Source organism: Podarcis erhardii (genome assembly GCF_964252035.2).
Source record: "Podarcis erhardii genome assembly, chromosome: 5".
In the NCBI taxonomy this organism is placed as follows: domain Eukaryota; kingdom Metazoa; phylum Chordata; class Lepidosauria; order Squamata; family Lacertidae; genus Podarcis; species Podarcis erhardii.
Genome location: NC_138509.1, coordinates 17,462,958 through 17,489,250, shown reverse-complemented (window position 1 = coordinate 17,489,250; position 26,293 = coordinate 17,462,958). Strand labels below are relative to the sequence as shown.

Sequence of the window (26,293 nt, the reverse complement as noted above, 5' to 3'; positions counted from 1 at the left end):
CAGGGCTCCTTTAACTGCTCGGCTGAGGCAAGGCAGCTGCACACCAAACAGTTTAAAGATGCAGAGGGGAGAACAAGCCGTATCAGCACCTCACCAATACAGCTTGTTTCTCCCTCTGCATCATATGAGGGCAGAGTGGGATGTCGGTATCTCTCAGTGGTATATCACTGGTGAAACTGCCACCACTCCTGAGCCCCTCTGACAGGACAGCCTGCTGGAGGAGGGAACTCTTGACTCCCTCCAGCGGACACTGCTAGCAGAGGGACTCAGTCAGGAGCAGTGGTGGTTTCACCAGCGATATACCACTGAGAGATACCGACATCGTGGTCTGCTCCTCATACCAGTCCTGGGTGATATATTGCCCAGGCCTACTGGTGATACACCACAATGCTGAAAACTCAACATCATCCAGCCCTATTCTGCATCACAGGAAATGTTGGACAAAATACCCAAACAACCCCCTTCCAACTGCTAATGGCAGCAAAGAAGAGCTCTTCACTTATGTACCTTGGCTGCTGGCTTCCGAGTGCAAGCCAAGACATAGCAAGGGAATAGTGGAGTAGCCCAGGGACCTTTTTAGATGTGGCACCATCATTAGGCAATGTCCTCTACAAGGTAGGCACACACACACTCCAGCCCTGTTTTACCTTCCTTGTAGTCACCTTATTAAACATGGTTCTGTGGGGAGGTTTCTAGTTGTCCCATCTGCTCCGGCTTGGGTAAATTCCTATTTTTCTATTGCTGTTTGCTATATTGCTGCTGTTACAATTTGCCATATCCAAGTGGGAGATTTTTATAGAATCGTAGAGTTGGAAGGGACCATGATGGTCATGTATTCTAACCCCCGCAGTGCTGGAATCTTTTGCCCAATGTGGGGCTCAAACCTCAGATTAAGAGTCTTGTCCTCTACTGACTGAGCTATTATTTTCTTCCTAGAATGGATGCCTCCTACTGGAGGCATCAGGCAGGTTCCTCTCCATCCTTTGGCCTTCTCTTCAAGGGGAAGGAGTCATCCCTGTAACCAGACTAGCCCTCCCTGTGGTCCAAGGAATTTAAACTGGAACTAGGGTTGGCAGTGGTGATAAACTTGAACTGGGCTGTAACCGTGCCAGTAGCTCCATGTGACTGAATGGCCCTTTATATAAAAAACAGAAAACAAATGTTGAGGAGAAAGGACTCACTGACCTGTCAATTCTTTATGTGCTTTATCCATGGCTTTATATTCTTCCATAAGAGCTCCCCATCTGTATCTGATGTGGTTCAAACCTGACCTCCGTGAGAGTTAGGCATCTCCATCTTCTTCAAGATTTCTTTACCCAGGCAGGCTGTAAATATAAACAAGCACAGCATAATCTTAGACACAGGGTTTCTCCATCAGTTCAAACATTGAACTCCCAGTGTAGAAAATGAAGCCACGTACATATAGAGTAACATCAAACAGATTAAGTATGTCTAACCCCAATGGGCATGCACTTGATTCTCCCTCAACTTAGTGTTCTGACCCATCTTAATCAGGTACCCACAGGGACAAGGCAGGCCAGTGGCTGGAGCACCACAAGTCACTCCATACTTGGTTCAACAAAGGCCAGAGGTGAACTTAGGCCTGCTAGGTCTCTTCCACAACCAGTTGGACAGATGGGGTAGCATGGGAAGTGCTTGATTGCTCTGACTGTTGGCCCCAACATCAAGAGCTTGATCAAATTCCCCAGTTGGTAGCATAGCAGCTCTGGACTTGGCTGACTCCTCCTCTAAGCTTGAGGCAATGACACCTAATTTGTAGAAGGGATAATCCCACAAATGGGAATACACAAATGCCCAAGTACTTACTTAAACAAAGGTTACATCCTATGTGAGATGGGAAGCACATGTGCAACCCTGCTGCCCCTTTGCACAAATTGGATGCTTGTGAAATACCAGTTCTGACTACCCCCATGGTATGTGGGGGTCACATACTGCTGTTACTTATACAGATGATACTGAAGCTGGAAGTTTGATTCATCATATATATGAACCAGTTTCTGTATCTGCCAGACTGAATGCCAGTTGAGTCCCCTAATCAAAACAAATGCTTGACTTGGAGACAAAAGACAATTTTGATAGGTGGCAACTTCAGTTACAGACAAACACATCCTCCCCTTCTCTAATTTCCATTTTTTTCAGGGCTAAAGAAAGGGGGGGATTCTTACCTACTAAGTGTTAATCTCCCCAGTGAAATCCAAACTATCTTGGTGAAAATTGACAACATAGTTAAATAAACTGAGCCATATGACACAGTAATTTGCAAGACCGGAGCAAGTTAGGAAAAGTCACACCTTCTTAATCATCCAGTAGTTCAGACTACATTGCTCTTAATTTGTGGAATAGCTGTTCTCTGGGCCCCAAGCTTACATGTTCAATTAAAATAAGAGTCAGTCACTGTTCCCAGTTCAGGTTGGGGTTTTTGTGAGGGTTTTTTTTTTGGGGGGGGGAATACAATCACTGGGATCGGACACATTCCCATGCACACATTTATTAGCTGGTTTCAAGATTAAATATTTAAATTAGACAGCTCCTTGACTAATTGTTTCTCACTTGTGACAAGTAAACAACAGATTGCCTCACACCTTGTCCCCTTGGCATAGAACTACGGACTTAAAAAATATCCCCCTCCATACATCCTTTCATTATCACTGTTGCAACGGAGGCTGAAGGGTGGGGGGTGGGAAGGAAGTGGAGAACAACCTCTTAATTCCTTTCTTCTCCTTTTTGTCTCCTAGGACGGTGGTTGTTATGGAGATTTGTTTTGTAAAGCTTTGAAAACATACAATATGCTTTGCTTTGGAATATACCGATTGAGAGATTTCAACCAAAGCACGCCTAGCCAATGCACTAAGCGGTATGTACAAAACATAAGCCTCTTGGCCAGCCATTATCGCTATTGCTGTTTTTCACTGTCCCTGTAAACTTCACCACAGCACCAAGTGTTGGTTAATGGTAGTAAGGCAGGTGCAAGCATTCACATTTTCCCAGAAAATCGATGGGATTGGGAGGCTGGATGATGAAGGAAAACATTTTGAACACAACGGCCTTGCGCTGGAATATAGCTTTCCCTTATATCTCTGGGTTTTGTTTTCAGAGAAGGTGGTAGAAGTATTTGTGCATATGCTACTGCATGCTTCTTTGGAAGTAGTAAGCTTCACTGAGTTTAAGCCCATTTTGTAAGTATGAAGCATCCCGTGGTTTTTCCGCTGAGTTCACTACCACTGATCATTTCCTGAATATAGTGAACTTCCATGTTTATCAGGAGACCCCTAACACATAGGATAGCCCTGCATAAAAGTACTCCTTTAGTCGTCTTAAGAGTGAAAAAAAATATATGGGCAAAGATTAAACCATTCTTGGGTTCACACACTTTCTCCCCACCCCCCAAATCAAACCTGAGGAAGTACACTGTATAACTTGAAAGCCTAAAGGGTATTATTTTAGCAGCTCCATTTTTTCCTAATGTACTAGTAGAACAAGCTGATTTTGAACTACAAATAAATAACTAAAAAACTGTCACCAGTTGATCACAATGTACCAGAATACTTCACTACTGAGTTAACTGAGTTAAAAAGCCATGTGTTTTTTTTAGAAGATGTAGAAAATATATTCCCTTCCTCGCTCCAAATAACCCCAAGCAATTAGTCCAAAGTTGTAAAGGTTACTGAGATATCTAAAGTGGTACCTTCTCTCATATGAACCTGTCGTCTGTGTGCTGAGAGTGTCATCAAAAGCCCAGCTTTGGATGCCTCCATTGTCAGAGGTGAGGCAGGTAGGGACCAGGGGCAAGCATTTTCTGTAGTGATGCCCTATCGCTAGGATCCCCCCCCCCCCGAAGCACATGTGTTTCTCCTTTTCCAGCAGCAGGTAAAACTTATTTTGTTTCTCTGGGCTTTTGAAAGGGGAGGATAACTTTTAAAAAAACTACAACACACAATTATTACTGTTAAATTCCTGACATGGCTGTATCTGATATTCTCAACATTTGAATGTTGTACGGTTTGTTGGGTAGAAACACGAGATATGGGTAGTTTAAATAGGTAAAGTAAATGAACAAACACCACCGGTGAGCAAACACATACAAGATTTCCCCATTCTGTTTCCCTCTTAACAATTGTTTTGCCTCCAAAGTAGGCACAGGATTTAAAGCCCCTGCAATTCTCAGGTTAGCAAATGAGATACAGCAATAGGTTAAAACTCACAGTATGGAAAGAGGGTCAAGGAAGAGAAATGGGCGAAGGAAATTAGGGAGAAGGGAAGACTAAAGGTATGACTTACAGCAGATAGAGGCAAACAACAAAAAATATCTGATCTGAACTGATCAAGAGAGTCACAGATTGCAGGACAAGCTGTCTTCCCCAACCTGTCTACTGTGGCAGAGCATATTCCAGGAAGGGGGGCTGCCACAAACATTAATGTATTATAGGTAACTGCTTCCAAGACAAAATGACTTGTTCAGCCCACTTTTCTTACTTTATAACACTCTCCTCACCTGCCTATCAGCTTTTGGATCTGTTTCCTACAGACATGGCTGCAGGGATAGCAAGACACCTTTTCCCAAACCTGGCACCCTCCAGATGTTTAAGCCACCTCAGTGCTGCTCACCCTTTGAACTGCAAATGGCCTCAGCTGTTTTCTGTCTCTTGTGCTGATGCAAATATCCTTTCCCTGAATGCATTAAGATGGGAGGATGTTGCATTATTTTGGTGGTGAGAGATGTGCCGAAGGCTACAGAGAAATTACAACAGGTTCATTGAAAATCTTGGGGCATCTCTTGAGGTACCTTGGATGTCTTGCCTTGGGGAGGCTTCTCCGAACTTGTTTCAAATTCCGACTGACAAATATAACTCAGATTTGCTGAACCACCACGACCCTGAAAACGCTTGTTTCTTCTATGGATTCCACCAGCAGTACATTTCAAAGTCAAGGCCCTCACACATGTTGTTGGGAACCTTTACTGTAGTGCTGTGGGATGGATGCATGAAAAAGCAGCTCCCCACAACACTACTGCAACCTTTATCAGATACCTATGCAATGACTGTACAGTAGACGCTCACTCCCTTCCTTTCAGCGTGAAAATATCAAGCTGATGATATTATTTGTGTAGAGCATGGAAACCTCATGGAAAGGAAGTAAGATGGCTGTTCTTTTCTTTTTCAGTTTTGTTATAGCCAACCCACCTTATGAGTTTGAGCTTGTGCCGACAGACTGGATCTTCTGTTTGATGCAGTACGACCACAATGCTGGCCAGTCCCGGGCTAGTCTCTCCCATTCTTCCCATTCCTCCTATACGTCTAGCAAGAAAAGCTCATCGGTTCATTCTATCCCAGCAACTGCAAACCGACAGAATCGAACTAAGACCAGGGACTCCCGGGAAAAGCAGAAGTACGTGCAGGAAGATAGACTTTGATATGTGTACCCACTCCCACCATGTGTGAAGCTGTATCCACCACCCATACCCTCCCAATTGGTGTGTCCAATAGTAGCTTTCCCTCTTCTCCCCAGCCCTCCCCTGTGGAGTTCCCATTTTTATACACATATTTTGCATATGTATAACAGTGTGCATGTGGTTGTCATTTTTTATTTCAATACCATAAAACCCTTAAGCACAACAGCAACGAAACAGACAGACCAAACATTATTTATGACGCAGAGCAGGTGGGGGGAAAAGTTAAGAGCAGATGCGAAGAACCCCCCCACCATAACTGTTCTAACAGAGATTAAACCACGTGTAGTGTGACTACTGACATTGTGGTGTCAGGCACAGAAAGTTATCTAATGCAAGGCTGGCGTGGTAAAAGGGGCACTTGCGTAAAATAATTCACACACATGAAATTCAACCCCAAAGTGGTTACTTTTCTAAGCATCAGATAAATGTGCTGAAGGGGGGGGGGTCAGTCTTTTGTGCTGAAACAGCCTCACACTATTTTATAGAGTTTTGCTGCACCTGCTTTTATACCAAAGCGATATCAGGATGTTTCTTGCACATAGGACTTTTAAAAAATATAGAGAGAGTGAGTGCCTTTTTCACATTAATACAAAAATACTAAAAAAATAACTAGGTCTGTAGTTCTTCAGTTTTAATTATTTAACCTCCCCCACTTTTTAAAACAATGTTCTAATTGCATATTAATTTTTGTCTATACTGCCACATGAATAACTCTGTTTTCTCTTACTTTTGACATTTGGGAAGAAAAGCCATGTGTATCATAAATATAGAATACAGCTTATTAGAATCTTCCTCCCTGAGACTTTTATATCTATTAAAAGGTGAATTAGTCACCTTATGTACAGAATAAATGGGGTATAAATCCTTCCCGCTATGGCAAAGGCTCATGCTCATTTTATTCAGAAAAGAGCAAGTAACTTTACGTATCAATAAACTCTTATTATCAGCGCACTCCCTTCCCATTCTGATAGCTTAATTGTGTGCTATTAAAACCTCCAGAAAGAACTTGCATACACATGAACAGGAAAATCTGGGGTCATGCTTTAGGTTGATGGGTTTAGCCAAGGTAAATAATAATATAGCTGTTGCATAGCACCTGCTGAACTTAATGGCAACATACCCTTTAAATCCCTGAAAGGATTTAAAGAACGCACAAAACAGATTGCCTTGCATTAGTGCCTATTGCTAACTCCTTCAATCGGGGTTGCAAGATTCCACTGCTTTAGAACTAGTAAGCCAGAGTTTCCCAAAGTAGTGAGGAACAATTGTTTCTGGATTAAAACTAGAAATTTGCTTCACTCTGTCTCTCTCGCACTCCCTCAAAAATATATGCATTTTTTTTTATAAACAACAACAACAGCAATCTGCTCCTAGAGCAGCAGACATGCTTATAACTGGGAATAGCCCTGTTAACATGGCCTTCCAGCAGCAAAAAAATTATTTTGCCCATTCAGGGAAGGCTCCATGATGGTATCATCCCCATACTTTCTGGGCCCTGCTGAGGCTTCAGGGATTTCTTCTCAATTACCAGCTGTAATGCAGGCAGGGCTACGTGAGGGATTTGCGGTGTGTTCTCGCTTATGCCACTGCCCAAAAATTGGCAGGTTGTATGTGAAGAAACAATCCTGCACAGAGCCGCCCCAATATACTAAGTCTGCTCTTGTACTCAGTGAACATTTTTGGGGAATCGCTGTACAGTCAGGAAGCTCTCTGAAATGACATCTTACAACCTCTGTGCTAATCAGTAGCTCATATCTAGTGCCTAACCCATTTACTTGTCAGTAAGACCTAGTCATTAGTTTCAGGAAAAAACGTGCATAAATAATGTAGTTCAGCAAGACACTGGCCAAGCTAACAACATTGCAGAGAATTAAATGTGGTTCACAGGAATGGAGTCAGGATTGAATGTTCACAGAACATGTTTCTAAACTATCAGGCTTGCACCTTGGAGCCCTGCACCACCTTATTTATCCATTGCAGAAGACTAGTTCCTTGCAACTGCACCTCCTTGCTCCCTACTTCCTCTGTCCTACCCTTTCCCTTTATAGAAATATTAGCTAGCTGGTTGCCTGGCATGTGCTTTATGTTTTAGAAAGTATATTGGGGATGCGGGGAGTTGCTATATAGATATTTCCCCTCCCCTCTCCTCCTCCAGAAAGCATGATGATTATAGAAGCTTGCTGTGTGAATTGACAATGAAGCCAAGCACTTTTACTGACAACCTCTGGTTTGGTGCAATGCCTAAAGCCTTTCCGCCTTACTTGTAATCCTGATTGGGAATTCCCAGTCTTACATACTGAGGGGTGACTGCAAGTTGGCATTACTGGAAAACATTTCAGACTATTACTGTCCCTATCCCCATCAACCACTCACCCTCTGCCCCGTAAGACCAAAGCAGTACTGCCAACTCATTGTGCTGGACCCTGAAGATAAATTTGCAGAGTTTTGCAAAAGAAGGTCCTGATCTTTGCCACCAGGCATTCTCTAACACACACCAAGGATGTGCCAGTTAAAGTGCTCAATGGGACGCGTGACAGTTTAAAGGCGTTGTAAAACTTACATAGCTTACTTCTCTTTCTAAAGTGCGACAAGGATGAATAGAATGGGCCAAGGTATGACAATTGATGGTTCTGCATGAGCTAGAAAACTGCTGTGGGGTTTCCTTCTATAACTTTGTCCTTGTGGAAACTTGTGACACATTAAAAACCACGTTACCAAACTTGATTCAGTTTTTTTTTTTTAATTTCAGATTTGTTGTAATGTCTATTTTAATTTTATTTATTTATTTATTTGGCTTTGTTTCTAAACCCAAAGTAAACTGGCTGTTGTTGCTGCTGCTGTTGCTCAACTCTCATTTGCGGTTTCTTTTTTCTACCCTATCACCTGCTTGCATTTCATTTCCAACTGCACGTGTCCCCCCAATTGAACAACTAGGTGCTCACTTGGTGAAACTGTTTTTTTGTTTTTTGTTTTTCCTGTGGTGCCATCTTGTCTTGTCACTCTATCTCCCCACTTCTGTCACCCAGTATACATTCACCACCATTCTTTCCCCTCTCCCCATTTCTAGTGGTGAATATTGACTTGATATTATGTTACTAATTTATTTAGACTCACTCTGGGGATTGCGGGTGGGGATTCCATATGCTGCTTTGGCATCAGACCTGCTTTTCTGTTAATGCTACAACCTGGTTCCTCCAACAATGGAAGGGATGTCAATATGAAAGCAGTTGTCACATGAATTTGACGCAGCAAAGAATGTGTCTGAGGAAATGCATAACTGTAGATTATGTGTTCGTATTAGAGAAAGAAAGAAAAGGGGGGAAAGACCAGAAAATGTTCTTCTTGACACAAAATTATCAATGAAAGCCTTGCTTAAATTGGGCCTCTGAGGAGCTCAATTCAGCAAATACTGCTGCTATAGGGCCTTTCCATTCTTTTAACAAGATCCAGCACAGGAACACCATACATTCACTGGAATAGTATTCGCCCACTTTGCTTGCTGAATTGCGCCCTAAATCACTACCCATTTCTACACTGCTTTCAATATACAAGTAGATTCACTTAGTAGAGATAGTGTGCATGGGGTTGTTTGTTGGTTTGTTTACTCATTTGGAAAACATTGTCTTTGAATAAAGGCCCAGGTGTTTATAAAGTGTTGAAGCACGTAAGGCTTTGTAACATAAAAACAGATGTGAAAATTATATGAGAAACACACACCAAATAACGTGCTTATTATTCCCTCCTGTCCCTGCCATCTCCCATTTGAAATGGTACTACATCCTACAGGTATCCCTTCAATTAATTTGGACTATAATTCCAGGTGCCCTGGCTTAGCAAATTTGCAAATTAACAAATTACAAAGGGTATTAAGACTCTGCAGTGATACAGAACCAAAACAGTTTAGCACAGTCCCTGGTATCCGCCATAGTTATTTTTGGGGCTCAAAGGGGACAAAAACCACTTTCCATATAGGCTCCTTTCTCCTGGGAGTGTGGCAACTGGAAGCATCTTCACAGCCTTGATTAGCTGCTGCTACTGCAGCACCATTAAAAACTCCCATCACCAGCGAGCAAGCTAGGAAGCATTGCCTTCACCCTGAATTAACTTTTGTTTGCCCTCACTGATGTTGACTTGCTTGTTTTGGTGATGGCGAGGAGAGAAAGATTTTTTTAAAAAAATGAGTGGCACTGCAGCAGCAGCTAGCTGACTCTATGAAGCTGCTCCAAACCAGTGGAAAAAAGGCAAATAAAAGGAACAGTAAGCATGCAAGAACATTTGGGGAACATTTTGGAAGTCCTCAAGCCTTTTTTCATGCTGACAATGTTATGTGAATGTGCCTAACTTCTAATACTAGACGCATTACACACAACACACACACCCCGGGCTTTATTCATGCTAGTAGGCAAGTGCAAGTGGTGGCCAAGGGCAGGGAGGGAGATGTGCTGAAAGATGGGACATCCACAATGAAAGTTGCATCCAGCAATGTTCACTGAGGCCAGACGATCAGTGCAGTGTGGTTGCAGGCAAAACAGAGGAAGGGGGTGCGGTGCGCCCCGGGTGTCATCCCTGGGGGGGGGGTGACATTGCCACCCCATGCCCCTGGGACACTCGCCGCAGGCAGCGCCCCCCCCCCCAGATGCTCACTACTCACCACAGGCGGTGACCTCCCAGGATGCTCCCCTGCCCCCCTGGGCAGCTAACCCCGCCCCCGGGTGTACAGCATGTATGCTGCTCCTGGTGCTGGCACAGCTAGCTTCGCCTCTGGTTGCAGGTGCACATCCAGGTCAGTGTCCACTGCCTGCTTATGCACATGGACCTCCCTTGCTGGATTGGTTGGGCATTTATGTTGAGATCAGAAATGGGCAACTTGTTCCCCACTGAAGGCAGAACTCTTCATGAGCCTGATGAGCACAGCTGTTTTGCATATTTTAGTAACAAGAACATCTATTCCCACAATTTTTCTTTACATGAATGATGGCTAAACTGCGACTGGCAGATGTGTCGCCCAACTGCTTTTATTTTGAAACCACAATGGCACAAAATGCTAAGGCACCAAACATCTCCGAACTAAAACTGTAAGGACTGGACACATACTTGGTTTTAAGATATAAAAGCAGGGATCCTATTGAGCTATTATATGCTTAGTTATCCCCCCTCTGAATTTAGAGGATTTAGGCCATGAATTGACTTTAATACATCACAAACAAGTGACGTCCTTTCACACTTTGTGCAAGTTGCTATTTCAACAAATATGTACACAAGTGAGCCCTGCAACTTAATGTTGCTGTACGGAATGCTGCTGTTCAGAGGGTCAAGCCATTAACCCGGCTCCCTGATTTCCCTCTGCACCGCAACAGTTAGTGAGCGTTTTGTGCCCGCTGAGTATGCACAGACCTCCCCAGCCTGTTTTGGTGGGGAGGAACACACTTGTGCTTTGTTTCAGCTAGATTAAAATTTCTGCTTTCCCTATTGATTTCATGAGCAGCTCTCACTTCCATCCCTCAGGACATTTTAAAATGGCTTTTCAGTGTGAACCAGAAATTGATCTATCCGGACAATGAGATGATTCTTTTTATCCTTTTTATACCTAGGTCCACACATTCTACCCCAGACTCCCTTCCATCCAGTTCTGTTTCTCGCTCTCTCTCATTTCATTCATTCAACATTTCATGCCACCGAGTTATCATGGGGCTGTTTGACAGGGATGGGTTAAACCTCTTAGGTTTTTCTGTAAAGTTTTTGGGGGTATCAGCAAACCTTGGCGTTAACAAAGTCTGATACCTCTCTCGTGTAAGTGGGAGGTATAGCTCTGGCTCCAGCACCACGATTGCAGGAAGATTAGAACTGATGTTAAAATGCATGGTGGTAATAAGAAAGTGTCCATTTGTAAGCTGCATTTGGAAAACTTGTGAAGACAAAAAGTTGGTAAGCAGGGGACAACATTATTGGGCTGCACTGTTCACCTGACCTCTGGCCAGCCGAGTAGCTACAGCAGACCAGGATGGGTGGGTGGGTGGCGACTGCATGGCAGGTGCGATACAAACCCGCCAGTGGAGCCAATGTGGTGCTCATGCCAGCGCATTTACACTGCCCCAACGTTACTGCTGTCATGCCCCTCTATATCCTGGTATACCGCAGTACCTCTGACAGAGGTCAGGTCAAAGGCACAGTCCCAGTACACCAGTGGTTCTCAAAGGGTGTGGTGCGCTACACTTGTGTGACAGGAGAGGATGGCAAGTGTGGTGGGAAGATTCAAGCACAATCAAAGGAACATTTAAACAGTTCAGCATAGTATAGTATAGTATTGTATCTATCTATCGATATTATTTGCAGATTATGGATAGATATCTTTTCAAAATGAGCAAGAGCATCAAGTGATGCTGAGGACAAGCCTAGTTGTGTTTTCCAATGCATTTATTATCAATAAAAAATCAGTTTGGCACAAGTAAATTTTTATTCTGAAAGTGTGAAAAAAGTTTGAGAACCATTACACCATCCACTACTGAAGATGGTGGATGTGGATCCTGAGCTGACTGAGGCACCTTTACATATACGGCCCTAATCTTGGGTCACAAAGTTCCCCAATTACAACATGATGGTTTTTCCTAAGCTCAGGGCTAGACTAGTGGTGATGGTGGCAATCATGTCTGTTTACTTTGTAAAGCAGGACAGTTAAAGATGTGATTTGAACATCCAAATGAGTGACCAGGGGAGGGGTTTTGAAACCCTCATCCCCTTCTTCTGTGTGGGACCAGCAAAACATTCATTTTTTCTCAAATCAGGATCACTTCCTATATGGAAGCTGGGTAAAGGGGAAGGTTTCAGCTCTCCTCACCCACACAATTCTTTAATACTGAAGCTACACACCCTGCCTTATGCATGTATTAAGACGGACACATATAATTCAGGCAATGTGGCTTGCATGTTCACCTCATCTGGCCCACAGAAAACTCAAGAACATAAAACCTTACAAGTGAGATTGGAGTGCAGGAGGAGAAACAACCTCGAGCTGTGAAGCAATGTAGATGACAACCTTAGCTGAGCATCTTCATTTATTTCAGCCCCTCATCGTTCATGCCATGAAACATGTTTGCAGGGAAAACCAAGTCAGGAATTGTGAAAGCAGTTCAGATATAATGAGAGCACTCTGCCTTCCCAAGCAAGCTGATTGGCACCTACTGCATATAAAATACTCCCTGCCAAACAAACAAGCATGGGGGTGGCAGAACTTTTAATATGCCGTTTAAAGGGAGTGAAAAAAAGGCATGCAAGGTAATCCACCCCACCACAAACACACACATTGCTTTTATCATTGTAAATATTCTGCTGTGAAACTTGTTACTTGCAGGGTATTTGTAGCAGATTATATATTTCTCTCTCCCACACGAAAGTTTGTGCATCCAGCGGCATTCTGTACACACGTCCCCTTCATCTAGCTATACATTCCTTTTTTTGAGGGGGGGGGGGGGTTATGTAGTTTTACTTAGGTCATGTTTATCAATACTAGTTGATCTACTCTATTAGGTCCATTAATTTCAATAGGTCTACTTAAGAGTAAAAGTTGAATACCACCCCAAGAGTACAATCTAGTCACAGTTAAGCAAAGTAAAGTTCCAATGGTAGCCCATACTTAAATCTCCTCCAGTGACATCGAGGACTGAAGTGGGGGGGGACATATTTGGATTGTGTTTTGCTTTGGGTTGTACCCAGACTAAGACTGCAATCCTATACCAATTTACTTGAGAGCTCTGCTGAACTCAGTGGGGCTTATTTCTGCGTAGACATGTATAGGATTGTACTGTAAGTTCATCAAGTTTTAACCCCATTGAAATCAGTGAGGCAAATTAGTCATGATCACAACTAACTTAAGTCCCTTTGATTGCTGTGGGAATAAAGTGTAATTTACTCCAACCAATATCAGAAGCCTGAAAAGAAAGTTGCATGTAGGTTTTGCATGAACCACATTTGAACCCCAAACTAATGGGCAATTTCACAGCACAAGCCTAGAATGCAGAGCCTTCCAAAATAATCCAAAATAAGCTTGCCTACCTGAGCTTGATTATCTCTGCCCTTCTTCTTGCAGAACTCTTGGAAATGTAGTAGTGTTACTGCCAAACCTTGCTTCAACCAAAATGTGAGGTCAGGCTCTGGGAGAATATTTGAAGAACTGCAAAGGAAACAAACAGGAGTTTGACACAACCATCAAAATCTCTCAGGAAAATTATGCATACGTATCATATTTAGACCATGAGAGCAACAACTCCTCTGTTTCCGGGCAGCTCATGCTGCACCAGTACATGGAAACACATGCCCAAATAGATGCTTCATACAAATTTCAAATCCCAGGAACTGATTGCCCCTTTGTGGGGAGCGAGTGGGAGCAGACTTAGATGACCAGACCAATTGCCCCAGCTTTTCTCCCATCTGCAAAGTTTGTAAAGCAGCAGATCTGACGAAAAGTAATGACAAACGAGGGAGATAAAAAGTACACACACTTAACTTCTCTCAATATCATTTTAAATACCAAGTATTTGAAAAACAGTTAGTTTGAAATTGTTTATGTGATTTTGCAAGGCTTTTAAAACATGAGAACCAGTGCATTTTAACACCTCTCTGAAAGGTTAGTTTAATCGTAGATCATACAAAATTGGTTTCCACAAATGCATAATGGTTCATGTGTCACACTTGAACTAAATGGTTTTTAAATGGAGCTGAAATTATTTTGATGTGTACGCATTTCCCAGAATTCCACCCCCTACAACCTTTCTGAAGCCAGCCCGTCAGAAACCCTTCCCTTAGAGCCTCATTAACAATTCAGATATTCTGATGACTTTAAAAGATCTATGGCTATATGTGTGTGTGTATAAAACCCAGCTTGACAAAAAAGATAAATGAATATAGAAAGAAGCTGTAGGAGTCTGGCAAGCTGTAGATCATCTGAGAACAGACTGTAACTTTATCATTTTGTCAGGAAGAATAATTTAAGGCACTCAATCAGTTAGCTTCACCGTGCAGGATTTAACATTATGAATTCCTATCAGCCAATCTGTTCACATCAGAGCAAACTTAATTAGAGAGTGAAGAACCTGGTTCAGAATGATACATGCTTTTTTTTTTTTTTAAAAGGCATACCCTACTCTTGAACACATATGACAGAAAAGGCAAAATGTGCCTTTCTTTAAATAACAGAATATTTTCCATTTTTAATCTGTTAAGTAAAAAAATTCTACAAGCAACATAAAGTTATACATAACAAGCCACTAGGTGAATAAAACCTCAGCGTGTCAGCTAATTTTCTAGCACATAAATTTCAGCTGGACACCTAACAAATATAACACACATTCTCTAGAAACTATGCTCAGTTCCAAAGTAATATCTATATGTATCTGCAGCAGTGTTCAGGAGTGGCTTCTGTGGGCCTCACATACATAAATCATTAAACTGGGCTGACGACCATCATGGCAATTTATTCATGCACAATTCTTTGTGTAAAGTTTCCAAAGGAACCCAACAGGAGTTCCTCTAAATGGGAACAGTGTGGATACTCCCATATGGGTTAAATTTTGTTTTGGGGTTGGGTGCATTGGCAAGGACCATTGCAGCAACAATCCCCTCATAGTGGAGGGGATAGAGGCGCCCACCTCCTCACCAAAGTAGGGCTCACTTCCATCCTGCCACAGCTTCATACCCATGCCTTCAAATAGTTGCTCCTACCTTAAATTATTATTATTATTATAACCGCCCATTTCCCCAGTTCCAGGAATTGAGAAAGCAGCCTATTTTTGGCCTTTGCCACTTGTACATATGTTATCTCACGAACCCATTCCATTCCTTTTCCCACAGTAATCTGCCTCCCCCACTGACCCATAATGAAAAATTATTTTCTCACAAAATGTACATTTTAACAGTCCAGTCTTTAGGGGTGTGGATGAATGACGAATGGCAGCTGAACCAACACCCTATGCTGGACTCAGGCTGGCAGGGCAGAGGAACGCTTTTTAAAAAATTCCTCCATCCCTCTCCAGGCTTCGAATAAAGTCTTCCTTAACTTCCTCTCTTTCCCTCCCACTGGAAATAATGGGAGGCAAAGGGGGCAGAGAGGAGACAGTCTCAGAAGCATTTCTCGATTTCCTCCTGCTTTGGGGGCGTGTTAAGGGGCAGGAAACATTTGGGAATCTTCAGATCCAAGCTGCTTCCCAAATCGCCTCCAGAACATCCCCATTAGCTCTCCTCTGCTAATCTCCTTTTTCAATGTCAGAGCTCTCCAGAGTAGGAGGGGTAGTTCTGATCTATCCTATGGCCCCTGTAGCTCCCAGTGATCGTAAGATTGCACCCTAAAATGCGTTTGACTACTTTTTTGAGCCAATAATTTCAACAGAACATTCACAAAGTGGCTAGCTAAGTTCCAAGCTGCACATCAGCATTTAGTAAAATATGAAGTTACACAGTAACTGTCCCACTAATATTATACAAAAGAGACTGTTGAAAAAGCAGAATTCCATATTGCATGGAATAAGCCCTCTGTATGCATCACTGGATGAGCAGAATCTCCTTCAAACTTGATAGAGATTTTAGAAACTTGTACTTATTTAGAGAATAGGTTATTTGGGGGGCGAGGCGTGTATCCTGATGGGTTTTGTCAGTGCTGAACAAGCTACTCATGACTGTATTCAGGGAAACAAAGCCTGGAATGACTACCAAGAAGGTCATGTAGGAACAGACAGCAGCAACTATTTGTCAATAAACGCTGGGAAATAGAGTAGCCCCAGCCCTGATTCAATTTAAATTTTGCATTTTCCAGTTTTGCCATTCAGATTCTGAGTTTGACATATCGCATTTGAAATATAAACCACATTTTGAATGCCAATTTTTAATCTCAAAATTCAAAATGTATGTGATTTGGACATGTTGGTGTCTCTTAATTTGACTTTGGCAGACATGAAATACAAGTCTCATGAATTGTCATCTATCTATTAAATTCCATTATACATTCTCTACCAAATGTTGTCAGATACTGATATTGTTGCACATCATCACTGTACTATGTCAGCTATCGGATATAGCCACCACGTGTTAATTCCCCAATAAACACTACATATTTTTCTAATGCCATTGAATAATGTGTGTTGTCTAATACCGTATTTACTCAAATCTAATGCTCACCTTTATTGGCCAAATTACATTGTGAAAATTAAGATTAGATTCAATGCACATTCACATTCACCAGCAAATACTTTTTTTGTTTTGTTTCAAGGTTCTGAAAATTGAGGCATGCATTAGATTTGGTGGTGCATTAGTCTCGGGTAAATACGGTACTAAAAATCATCTGTGAAATATTAAACACTGTTCAGATAATCAAGCACTCGTAAAGTATCTGACAAAGAAAGTCACAATGGGGACTCTTTGAGAGAAATGTATTGCTGCAAATTCATTTCAGTTCAAGTTTAAACCAGGTAGTGCTTTTCTAAAAGCCAATCACTAGTCATTTCACTAATCACATTAAAACAGAGGGCAGCACTTCTGACACCACATTGATGGCTCTGGTCACCTTCCACAAATGAGTCAGTCACCTGCCAGTTCTTTTTAACCCTTTGCTTTCAAGCCTGCAAACGTTCCACCCTCTCTTCTAATCAGTGTTCTTGGGTTTATAAAATCTACAGCACTTCACTGCTAGCCATTATTCAAAGTCACTTTCTATTGATTGCTCCCCCCGCCCGCACCCTGCACTTTTCTCAACTGCTTTTGGCATGGCACTAATTAAACTTTTCCTTTTCCTCCTCCCTTGTTCTGTCTCTCTATCCATTTTGCTCTTTAGCAGAAAAGAAATGGTTTACAGATGAGCCGGATAATGCCTATCCCAGAAACATTCAAATCAAGCCCATGAGTACACACATGGCCAATCAGATCAATCAGTATAAGTCTACAAGCAGCTTGATACCACCAATCAGAGAAGTTGAAGATGAATGTTGACTCACAGAAGGCCAGAACTATTTTTTTTAAAAACAACAACTTGACAGACTTCATGAATGGTGATGTGACATTTGTTCCTCTTTCATGCCGAACCACTGGTGGGAAAAGTTAAAGAAAGGCAAGTGTTTGCCAGAAAGCAAAGTAGACAGATCTTTGTTTGTCTGCCTTTAATATTTGCTTCCATGTATTTTGGAAACTATTTCATTTATAAAACAACATAATCAAAGCAGTCATGTATAGCCTCTAGCGTTCTAAATTATTTTTATTTATTAGAAAGAAAATATATTTTTTTCTTTATTTCACTGTCAAGTATTTTCCCTTAACAAAACAGCTACAAATGTGGCCAGACTCCAGCAAAATATATATATTATATTCCTGCTCCTTTTCATGTCTTTCAGGAGAATGATGGTCACAAAACAAAGAAAAAAAATGTAATTAGAGAGAAAAATTATGTATTTTAAAAAGGTCCAACTTGTATTTTAGTAATTCAAAGAAGAAGTAACAAAGAAGAGCATAGTAGAATGTTTCTTTCCTGGAAGATGTGTATTTTGTTTAGCATTGACACCAGCTCTTAATAAACTGAAGCATATTTATTTTGGAAAAAAAAGTGGAAACGTCATATTTTTGTAAAATTAACTTCATTCTGAAATTATCCATTAGATTACTACCATATGGTGCAGTCCTGTGCACACTCACCTGGAAGTGATCCCTGCTGAACACAATGGGTCTTACTTCTGAGTAAATATGCATGGGATTGCTCCAATAGTTACTACAGATGTTCATACAGAGCATCTTCCTCACAGGTAAATAGAAAGTCCAATATCACATAAATGGCTAATAGTGGCAATAAAGTAGCGGACGTTAGCATAGCATAAAACAAAAATGCAGCAAATAAATGAGAGTCTAATGGGGACTACCCAGAAAGCGGTAGAAGAAATGCTGCTTCCCTTCATTGCTTCATGTTGACTATGATTAGCACATCTCGGTGCAAAGGGGTCAAGCATGGAAATTTCAAGTTTATCACCAAGATTCAGAGGCCTTTAATCCCAACCTATTTTGCTTTGATTTTTAAGGGGAGGGAGACAAGGAATCAGATCGTAATATATGCCAGGAACTGTGTTTAGCAAAAGATAAGCTGGAGTTCCGGTCTTGCAGCCTGAAAGGTGACAAAACTAATTTCCATACCACAACTTGCCAATGGCCTTTCGTGCTTGCAAAAGCCGAATCCAGCCTCCCAATCGCAATACATCCAGATATTAGGTGAGCTCTAATTGTGATGTAAACATTGTAGTTCAGGCACTGCTCATGCTATGCTGCAGCCACCTAATTTCTGTCTTCCTTTGTTAGGTGATAGAAATAAAACTTTTAATTTCCAAGCTTTTGGGACTCTGCCCCTAAAGGTAACAACAAAACAAGCATAACTGTAGTAACAAAGAATAATGAATGTATTCAATAGAATATTTAAAAAAAAAAGGCCTGTAGGAAAGGTCGCCAGGAGTTTTTTCTACAAAACGGCCAACAAGCTTTCTAGCCGTCAGGCAAAATGGTGATGTTTCATATCTGCGCTGCAATATATGGTCACTCCAGCATTTGAGGCTCTAAATAATTTAGCAACTCTCTCCGGTTTAAATTACGAACTGCTGATCTAGGCTGAGCTGGGGCAGATGACCTCCTGAAGTGAAGGGGGACACAATCAGGCAAAGGCAAGAGATTGGCATCAGGTTCCACTACACAAGCTGATTTTAGGCTTTGTAATTGTGCAAAGTTGTAAAAAAACAACCAACGCTGAGATTAAACATTCTGTGATATTGTTATCATTAGAGTAATATCAGTGAATCAAACGAGTACTGAGCAGATAAAGTTGTCCACTATATAACCCACTATTTTAAGCTAAAAACTATCTCAGCTTTAATGTTTGTCTACTGGCTGCAGTACAAATATATTCATACTCACACCTAATAGACTTAATTCCGGAGTGACTTCTTGGACTGTGACTACTTTGTCATTATGTTTTGTAGAATTAGCTTTTCAAAAGAGAGAGGAAATTAAGAACTGTGAATATAATGTATGGGGAATTGGATTGCTTATCAAAAGTACTTATATCACCACCTTCCTCACAAAGAGCAAACGAACAGCAGTTTGTTTTATACCCATATCACAATACCCAAAACCAAGGTGGGTTTTAGCTTTGAGAAGTATAAGTCTACAGGCAGGCTGCAATTTGTATTCTGGATTTTGCTTTAGGTCATTTAAATCCCCCCCCCCCAAGGGCACAATCCACCCAGACCGTTTGCAAAGGCCAAACTGCAGCCTGTGTGGGTTGTGCAAACACATGTGGGTTGTGCCTGAGTCTGTACTCCTTTTTCATTCATGAACTGCAAGACACAAAAAAGTGAAATATGCCTCAATGCCAAGAGAATTCACTCAATTTGGGTCCAAGTGGTTGTCTGCTTTGAGAGCAAAGAACAGGAATTAAATCAGTTTAAATTACCTGTAAAGAAAAAAAGCTCACCGTTCTATTTCTTTGGCCATGTTACATAAAGCAGAAAGTTTTATAACAATGAAGTTGAAATAATAGAGAGTGGCACTCATAGCTCAGCTGTGCAATGCATCTTTATTAAGAATTGGGCAGGTCCAGGTGTAGACTGTAAATAAATACAACACACAGATAAGCCCATGCAAAGATGACCACAGATTGGAATTATAGTGGGAGCTTTCTTATTATTTCCTTCTTGTGACTGCTAATAGCTTTGAATGACTGGATAGGCAAGGACTTGTGTATGCACTCCAATTCAGTGGGTTGAGAGAAAGTACAAAATGAGGCCTTAGGTATAGATAGAATTTCTTGAGAATCTCAGCTCACTTTCTAGTATGTATGTATGTATGTATGTATGTATGTATTATTTTAAACAAGTTTCTAGCCCTTATTGCTATGAAGGTATATTTGAAAGTCTCTGAGTATAGGTAAGTCTGTTTAAATCTCACTCAACAGAGAGGATGGCTGAAACAGATTTTCAGAAATCAGCATGGGGCAGGGGGACTTTATTGGCCTTTGAGCACAGTTCCTTGCTCTTCTCCAGATCTTACGAAATTAGGATGCATGACTCAATATAACAAACACTGCAAAAATAACATATACAGAATGAGGGAAACTGTGGAAAAAGTACTGTACTTAGTTCGCACAATTTGTAAGAAGTTCAGGTTTTTGGTGCATAATATGGACTGTCTTGAGTGAGTACAAAACTTTAATACATTCCATATAGAGGACACACAGACAGCCCTGGGGAAGATTGAATTCAGCCTTCATTGGCAACAGTTTCCATGATAGCAGTAGCATTCCCAGTTGGCCATGCCCGCCTGGATCACACACTACATTGTTCCACGTTAATATGCAGCCTCAGAGAATTGGAACTTTTCATATGAGGGCAGTTTCATGTATGAACTAATCAGTTCCACGAGTGATATTTTACATCTATATTCCACCTTCCTTCCATAACAGAATTCAAGGCAGGGTACAAGCTGTTTCCAGGCAGTCACTCAGAGAGGCATTGCCAAGAGCCAAACCTGCTTAGCTTCAGCAAAATTGCATCATCAAGTGCCTTCAGACTATGCCCCAGGATAGTATTCCCCCACCCCAACACACACATCAAATACATCAGGCAATGATGACTTCTGTGTGACTGCGACCAGTTATACATGCAACACCTAGCCAATCCAGGGCTAAGCCTTTTTTGCAGGTTAATATTATGTCTGAACTCAAGCTCATGGTGTGCTTCACTCCCGACAAACCATGAGCTGTAATCAATATTTATTCTTAGCATTACATGCAAACTGGGCCTACAAATCTAGATACAGTGGAGGCTGGTCCCTCAGCCATCCCACATCTGCCTGCCTTTCTTGTTCACAACTGGTCCAAGAGGCAGCACTTGCCGTCATCCTCATCCTCCTTAGTCTCAGTGATGCTTTTGTAGAACTCACCAGGGAGGAAGATGGAAATGACAGTTGTTGCCATTGGCTCTGCTGCTACCTATTGCTGGGCGCCCTGCCTTCCACCCCCACCAGCCCCTGTCTAGGCAACAGAGAAATTAAACAAAGTCAGATAAGTAGTGTCTGGCTAAACAGATGTCCACAAATTTATATTCAACAGAAGGTGGTTTTTTTTGTAGTTACCTTGTGGTGGCCCTACTACACGCAGAGCCTACAAGCATTGGCTATTGCACAGGCAGGACCACAAACACATGGCTATCCTGCAAACATGATCCCAGTTTCTTATCCCCTTGTGCCATCAGTCACACACTGTGAATATTTGCACACGCTAGCTCACGGGCTGCTTAGTGATAATAATCAGAGAAGAATAAAGCCAAGTCTAAAGATGTTTTCCTGTGCTTTGAATTGAGGATGAAATGAAAAACTAAATTTTGGAACTGAAAAATATTGGAAAAGGGTTTGCACATAGGTGAATTGCCTCTAGACAGTCAATCCTCCAGTTCTGGTGGTAGAAAACGACAATTAATGAAGGTAGAGCTGCAAGCCTCCCCCAATCCCATTGAATTATGCATCTGTACTTTCAGATGTTGTCTGGATTAGCAGCCACATAGCAAAATTCAAGAGACAACCTCTTAATGGTCTTGCACCATAAGGTGTGATGACTCCAAGAGCCACACATTCTATAATTCAACATTATACCAATGCATATAAGACAAGTCTGTCAGTGGCTGATAACCCATGATAGCTAAAACATGGAAGATCTATATTCAGATATAGCATACTTCTAATTAGTAGATGCCAGAGATGAAACAATGTCAGATGGTTATCTTCACTGTGCCCTGCTTGTTTTTTTTATTGTGTATATTGTAGGGGTTTGGTAATTGCTGGAGACAGAAGGCTGGATTAAATGGACTACAAAGAGATTCTTACATTCTTAAGTGCATACTGTGCAATTAGCTGCTTCTTTCACTTTAACTGTTGCACTGTGTCATTCACAGATGAGTTGAGTTGAATTGAATTGAATTGAAGAAGAGTCTTTTCTTCATTTGTTTCAGCTCCCTCTAAGCACTACTTAGTAAGAATCACTGGGGAAGAAACTGCTATGGGATCTCTCTCCATCCAGGGTATATCAAAGAGTTAGCCATTCTAGATCTAGAGAAAGAGGCCACAGTAACAGGGAACCAAGTCTCCAGTTGCCTTGAGGAACTACTGGAGCAACACAAGTAAGGGGGGACTTATGTCGTGTCCCCTCAGCCCCTGCCAATGCAGACTTTTTCTTTGTGCATTTTTCTTTATTTCTTGAGACTCAGCTAAGGATAAAGAGTTAAGCAAGCAGAAGCAGGTGAGAATGCAAGGATGAAAGGTATTTCCTCAAGCACACTATTTAGCAGTGATGCAGAAGGCAACCACAGAAAGCTTTCACTATATTTTTAAAGGAAATTCAGAAAACAGTATTAGTGTCTAACTATTAATCTGATGTGGTGGGGATTCCACAGAGAGACAAGCAAAATGGGTAAACTTGAGGGCTTTATTTGCAGAAACACGTGCTTAAGGTACTTTGCAATAATAAGCTGCAGAACTCGCCACATAACAACAGCAATAACTTACAAGTGGGTTAATGATCCATGCTTTCAAAATTGAGCATTCATGACACTGTCCACAGCCAGGTCGGCCACCTCCTCCTTTTAAATACCTTATAGGGTCTTCAAATATTTAAGTACACCACACATAAGTAGCAGCAGTTTAAGGGCTCCATTTGCGGCATGCACCTGCCATGGTCACCAGTTGTCCTACACTTTAAAGCATCGCCCCCTTTTGCAGAATCCTACCATTCCATCTACATGGGGAACAAAGACCAATCTCACCCGTGACCAACGTGGCCAGATGTGTGTGATGCAGCTGTGCAAGGGGCAGTCTGCTGCCATGCTGCATCAGGGTAACTGGTTTTTCCTTACTTCCATGTGTCCCATTTCCACAAACTCCACAAAGAAATACCCACAAAGAAATACCCTCATCTCAGATACTACTAATCCCAAGCACGCCTTGTTTCCTGAAAAATTGACCTGGCCAACCTACATGCATATGACCCTCGAGAACTGACCAGTGAAGCACTCTTAAGCCTGCCTAGCTGCATTCACTTTGGCAGGCTCCCTCACTCTCGAGTGCTATGCCCATGCTAAAGTGCCTCCCAAGAGCAGGCATAAGCATTAAACCCTGGCAGCAATGCGCTCTCTATGCACTGATCACCCAAACATGCTTCCCAGTGGGTTTGTGAGGCAAGCAAATTTTCGTATTGTTTTGTGGCAGCTATTGTTGCATGTTCCATTTCACCCAGGTTCATTCCCAATTAATTTATGGTCTGGAGGCCTTCAAATGAGAAAAGAAAACTGCACAAATGCATCTAATTGAAATTGAAGGAGAAACACTAGTTTGGTACCTTAATGCAGTTTAGGAAAATAGTCTAGAACAAGAAAAAAAAATCATTAGACAAAAGTCATCAGATGTTTCCAAGGTGAGGTTTAGTAGACTTGTGTTACGTTTTCAAAGCAATCTTTTTGAAAAATTAACTTCTCCTTTGGGATACTGTCCATGACATACATGTGTAGTGGCAAATTTTAAACGGCTTGTCATGAAAACCTTGCAGTCAAGATTTAGAAATCTTGTGAATTATCAGAGGTGGCCTACCCATTCTCCCCACGGCCCAGCAATGAAGCAAATATGGGACTATGACTTACAGAGGCATCTGTCTTAGCCAGCTGTTTCTCCCAAAGGGACAACAGGGGGGAAAACAGGGGTGTTAACTCAAAGTTCATCAAGAAAAAGGAGTGTGGCTTCATCATTTGTTTTGTTTGTTTGTTTGAGTAAGGATTGGAGGGAGAGAAAGAGAGTGCGCAAATGCTGGTGCTCAGAAATGATCTACCTGACTTTGTCATATGTAATATCCAGTGATAAATATATTGTCTTGTAAAAAGGGTTTGTACATAACTTGTACATGGTTTCATTTTGTATTTTTCTCAGATTAAAAATTTATGTATTTGTGTTCTAAAAACCAAGGAGCTATACTTGTGTGGCTTTTTTCTTCCTTCTTTCCCCCATGATATAATGCATATTTAGGTTGGGGGTCATATGCATAGAGAAGCAGACGTGTGCACACACCGCCACAGCTTGCCAGGGAATTATGTGTGCAAACAAGTAGCACACGTGATTTCCAGCCCAATATACCAGCAGGTGCTTGTGCACATAACCATGTAAAACAAGGTACAATTGTGCTAATCATCTATCTAGAAGCTGTAGCAGGGAGCTAAGTGCAATTGCACCTTATTTTATAGGGCTATGTGAACATAGATCTGACTGTTCTGCACTTGTGCAGTGTTAAATCAGAGCCCTAAACCATCATCCCGTAATTGAACGATTCATGGCATCTCAGTCAACTAAAAGTCTCACCCCAAAGTAACCCTTTGAGAGTTTGAAGTACAGTACTCACATATATTGCCCCAGTAATGCTTACAATAACCTGGGAAAGTGAATCAGTCGTATTATTGTCTCTTGCACCTTTGGAAACCCTTTTTCTTTCCTGCCCCAGAGGAAATGAACTAGGAAGGGAGGGCCTGAGTTTCAACTTGCCAACAGGTACATTCACCAGAGATCCCTTAAATGCTGAAGTGCCTCATCTGATTCAAGGATCCCTAGACTCCTACTGCCAAGCATCTTGAGACACAACTTGAAAGAATGTGTATTTAGCATGGTGGGATTATAGGAAATGAAATTTAGGGAGATTATGTATCTCAATGAAAAGTCAGCCAGCCTCAATGCTATGTGCTACAAACCATCTTTTTGTGGGTGTTGGATTTTTTTAACACCACCACCACAATGTCCCTGGGCTGAAGGGACAATGGAATAAATCTGTTTCCTTTAATCTTCCAAGCTAATATCTAATTTCTTCTAATATCAGCTTGTTCCAGGAACCTTGGAGGTGGACCCTGACTGACCAAAACCAACTGTCTGCTGGCCACAATGCACATGGCCAGGTCTTGGAGAGTCCGTTCCCTGATTGGCTTTCTTAATCGGGTTCTGGATTTCAGGTTCAGAACTTTAAGACTCCAGAGATGGAGTCTAGTGGCATAGGGGCAGAGGATGGTGCTTAGTGGATTATGGGAGAACCCTGCTGACCTTTGCACCTCCAAGAACAATCCCAATGTCGATGATGCAACTAAAATGTCCTGATACAGCTAAAATGGCTCCATAAGGTCAGACAGGCTGTTTGTTGACTCTTTATACCAATTACAATAGCTGCATGTTATAACAGACAAAACTATTAGCATATTCCTCTGCAGGGTTACTGTGGTGCATCTGTGCATTCATAAAAAACAATGTATTGCAATGTGCCCTACAAATAGTCAAGGCACATAGACCATTCAAGACCAGATCTTCTGATCCACCACAGACTTATTCTCCCTTTAGGGAGTGAGAGGCCCAGTTGCCAAGAAACATCAGCTGAAGGCCACAGAAATTTGACACAGCATGGCTGCTCTTTTCAGCTTCCTGTCTTGACATGATCAGTTTCTCACATAATCCACTTTGTCAAGGACTTTTTTAATATTTCAAAAACAGGAACAACACCATGTCTGTTACATACTTCCCCTATCAAAACAAGGGCACTTCCAGACTATCACTATTTTGGGTGGGATTCAGTCAAATACTGGCAAATTCAAGATGTGCAATTATAGTCCATTGGGAGGTGCTGTGCAACAAATCCATCCCACTGCTCCAAAGCAGACTTTTCGTGATAATGGATGGGAAAATGCACTGGAAAGTGTGGGATAATGATTGCTTGACCCAATGTCGTAACATCCTTCAACTGCATCA

At 41.7% G+C, this 26,293-nt stretch overlaps 1 protein-coding gene and 1 long non-coding RNA gene across 20 annotated transcripts in view; one reads left to right on the top strand and one right to left on the bottom strand.

The window, feature by feature from the left end:
• Window positions 1-24,480, top strand: part of KCNMA1 (potassium calcium-activated channel subfamily M alpha 1) — a 572,902-nt gene extending 548,422 nt beyond the window's left edge. For 8 of the 15 annotated variants that reach the window (XM_081864220.1, XM_081864224.1, XM_081864222.1 and 5 more), the window contains 4 exons: window positions 2,757-2,875; window positions 5,182-5,406; window positions 8,054-8,082; window positions 17,286-24,480. In XM_081864220.1, coding sequence (XP_081720346.1) covers window positions 2,757-2,875; window positions 5,182-5,406; window positions 8,054-8,082; window positions 17,286-17,440 — 528 coding nt within the window. In that variant the 3' untranslated portion in view covers window positions 17,441-24,480. Of the gene's footprint in view, window positions 1-2,756; window positions 2,876-5,181; window positions 8,190-17,285 lie in introns of those variants that run through there. The other 7 variants (XM_081864214.1, XM_081864213.1, XM_081864226.1 and 4 more) reach the window with 4 other exon arrangements.
• The window catches only part of LOC309343154, a 91,833-nt gene that overhangs the window by 52,912 nt on the left and 12,628 nt on the right, over window positions 1-26,293 (bottom strand). For 4 of the 5 annotated variants that reach the window (XR_014157112.1, XR_014157113.1, XR_014157114.1 and 1 more), the window contains exons 4-5: window positions 13,520-13,637; window positions 1,186-1,325 (exon numbers count right to left, since the gene is read on the bottom strand). This is a non-coding gene — a long non-coding RNA (uncharacterized lncRNA). Of the gene's footprint in view, window positions 1-1,177; window positions 1,326-13,519; window positions 13,638-26,293 lie in introns of those variants that run through there. The other variant, XR_014157116.1, reaches the window with a different exon arrangement.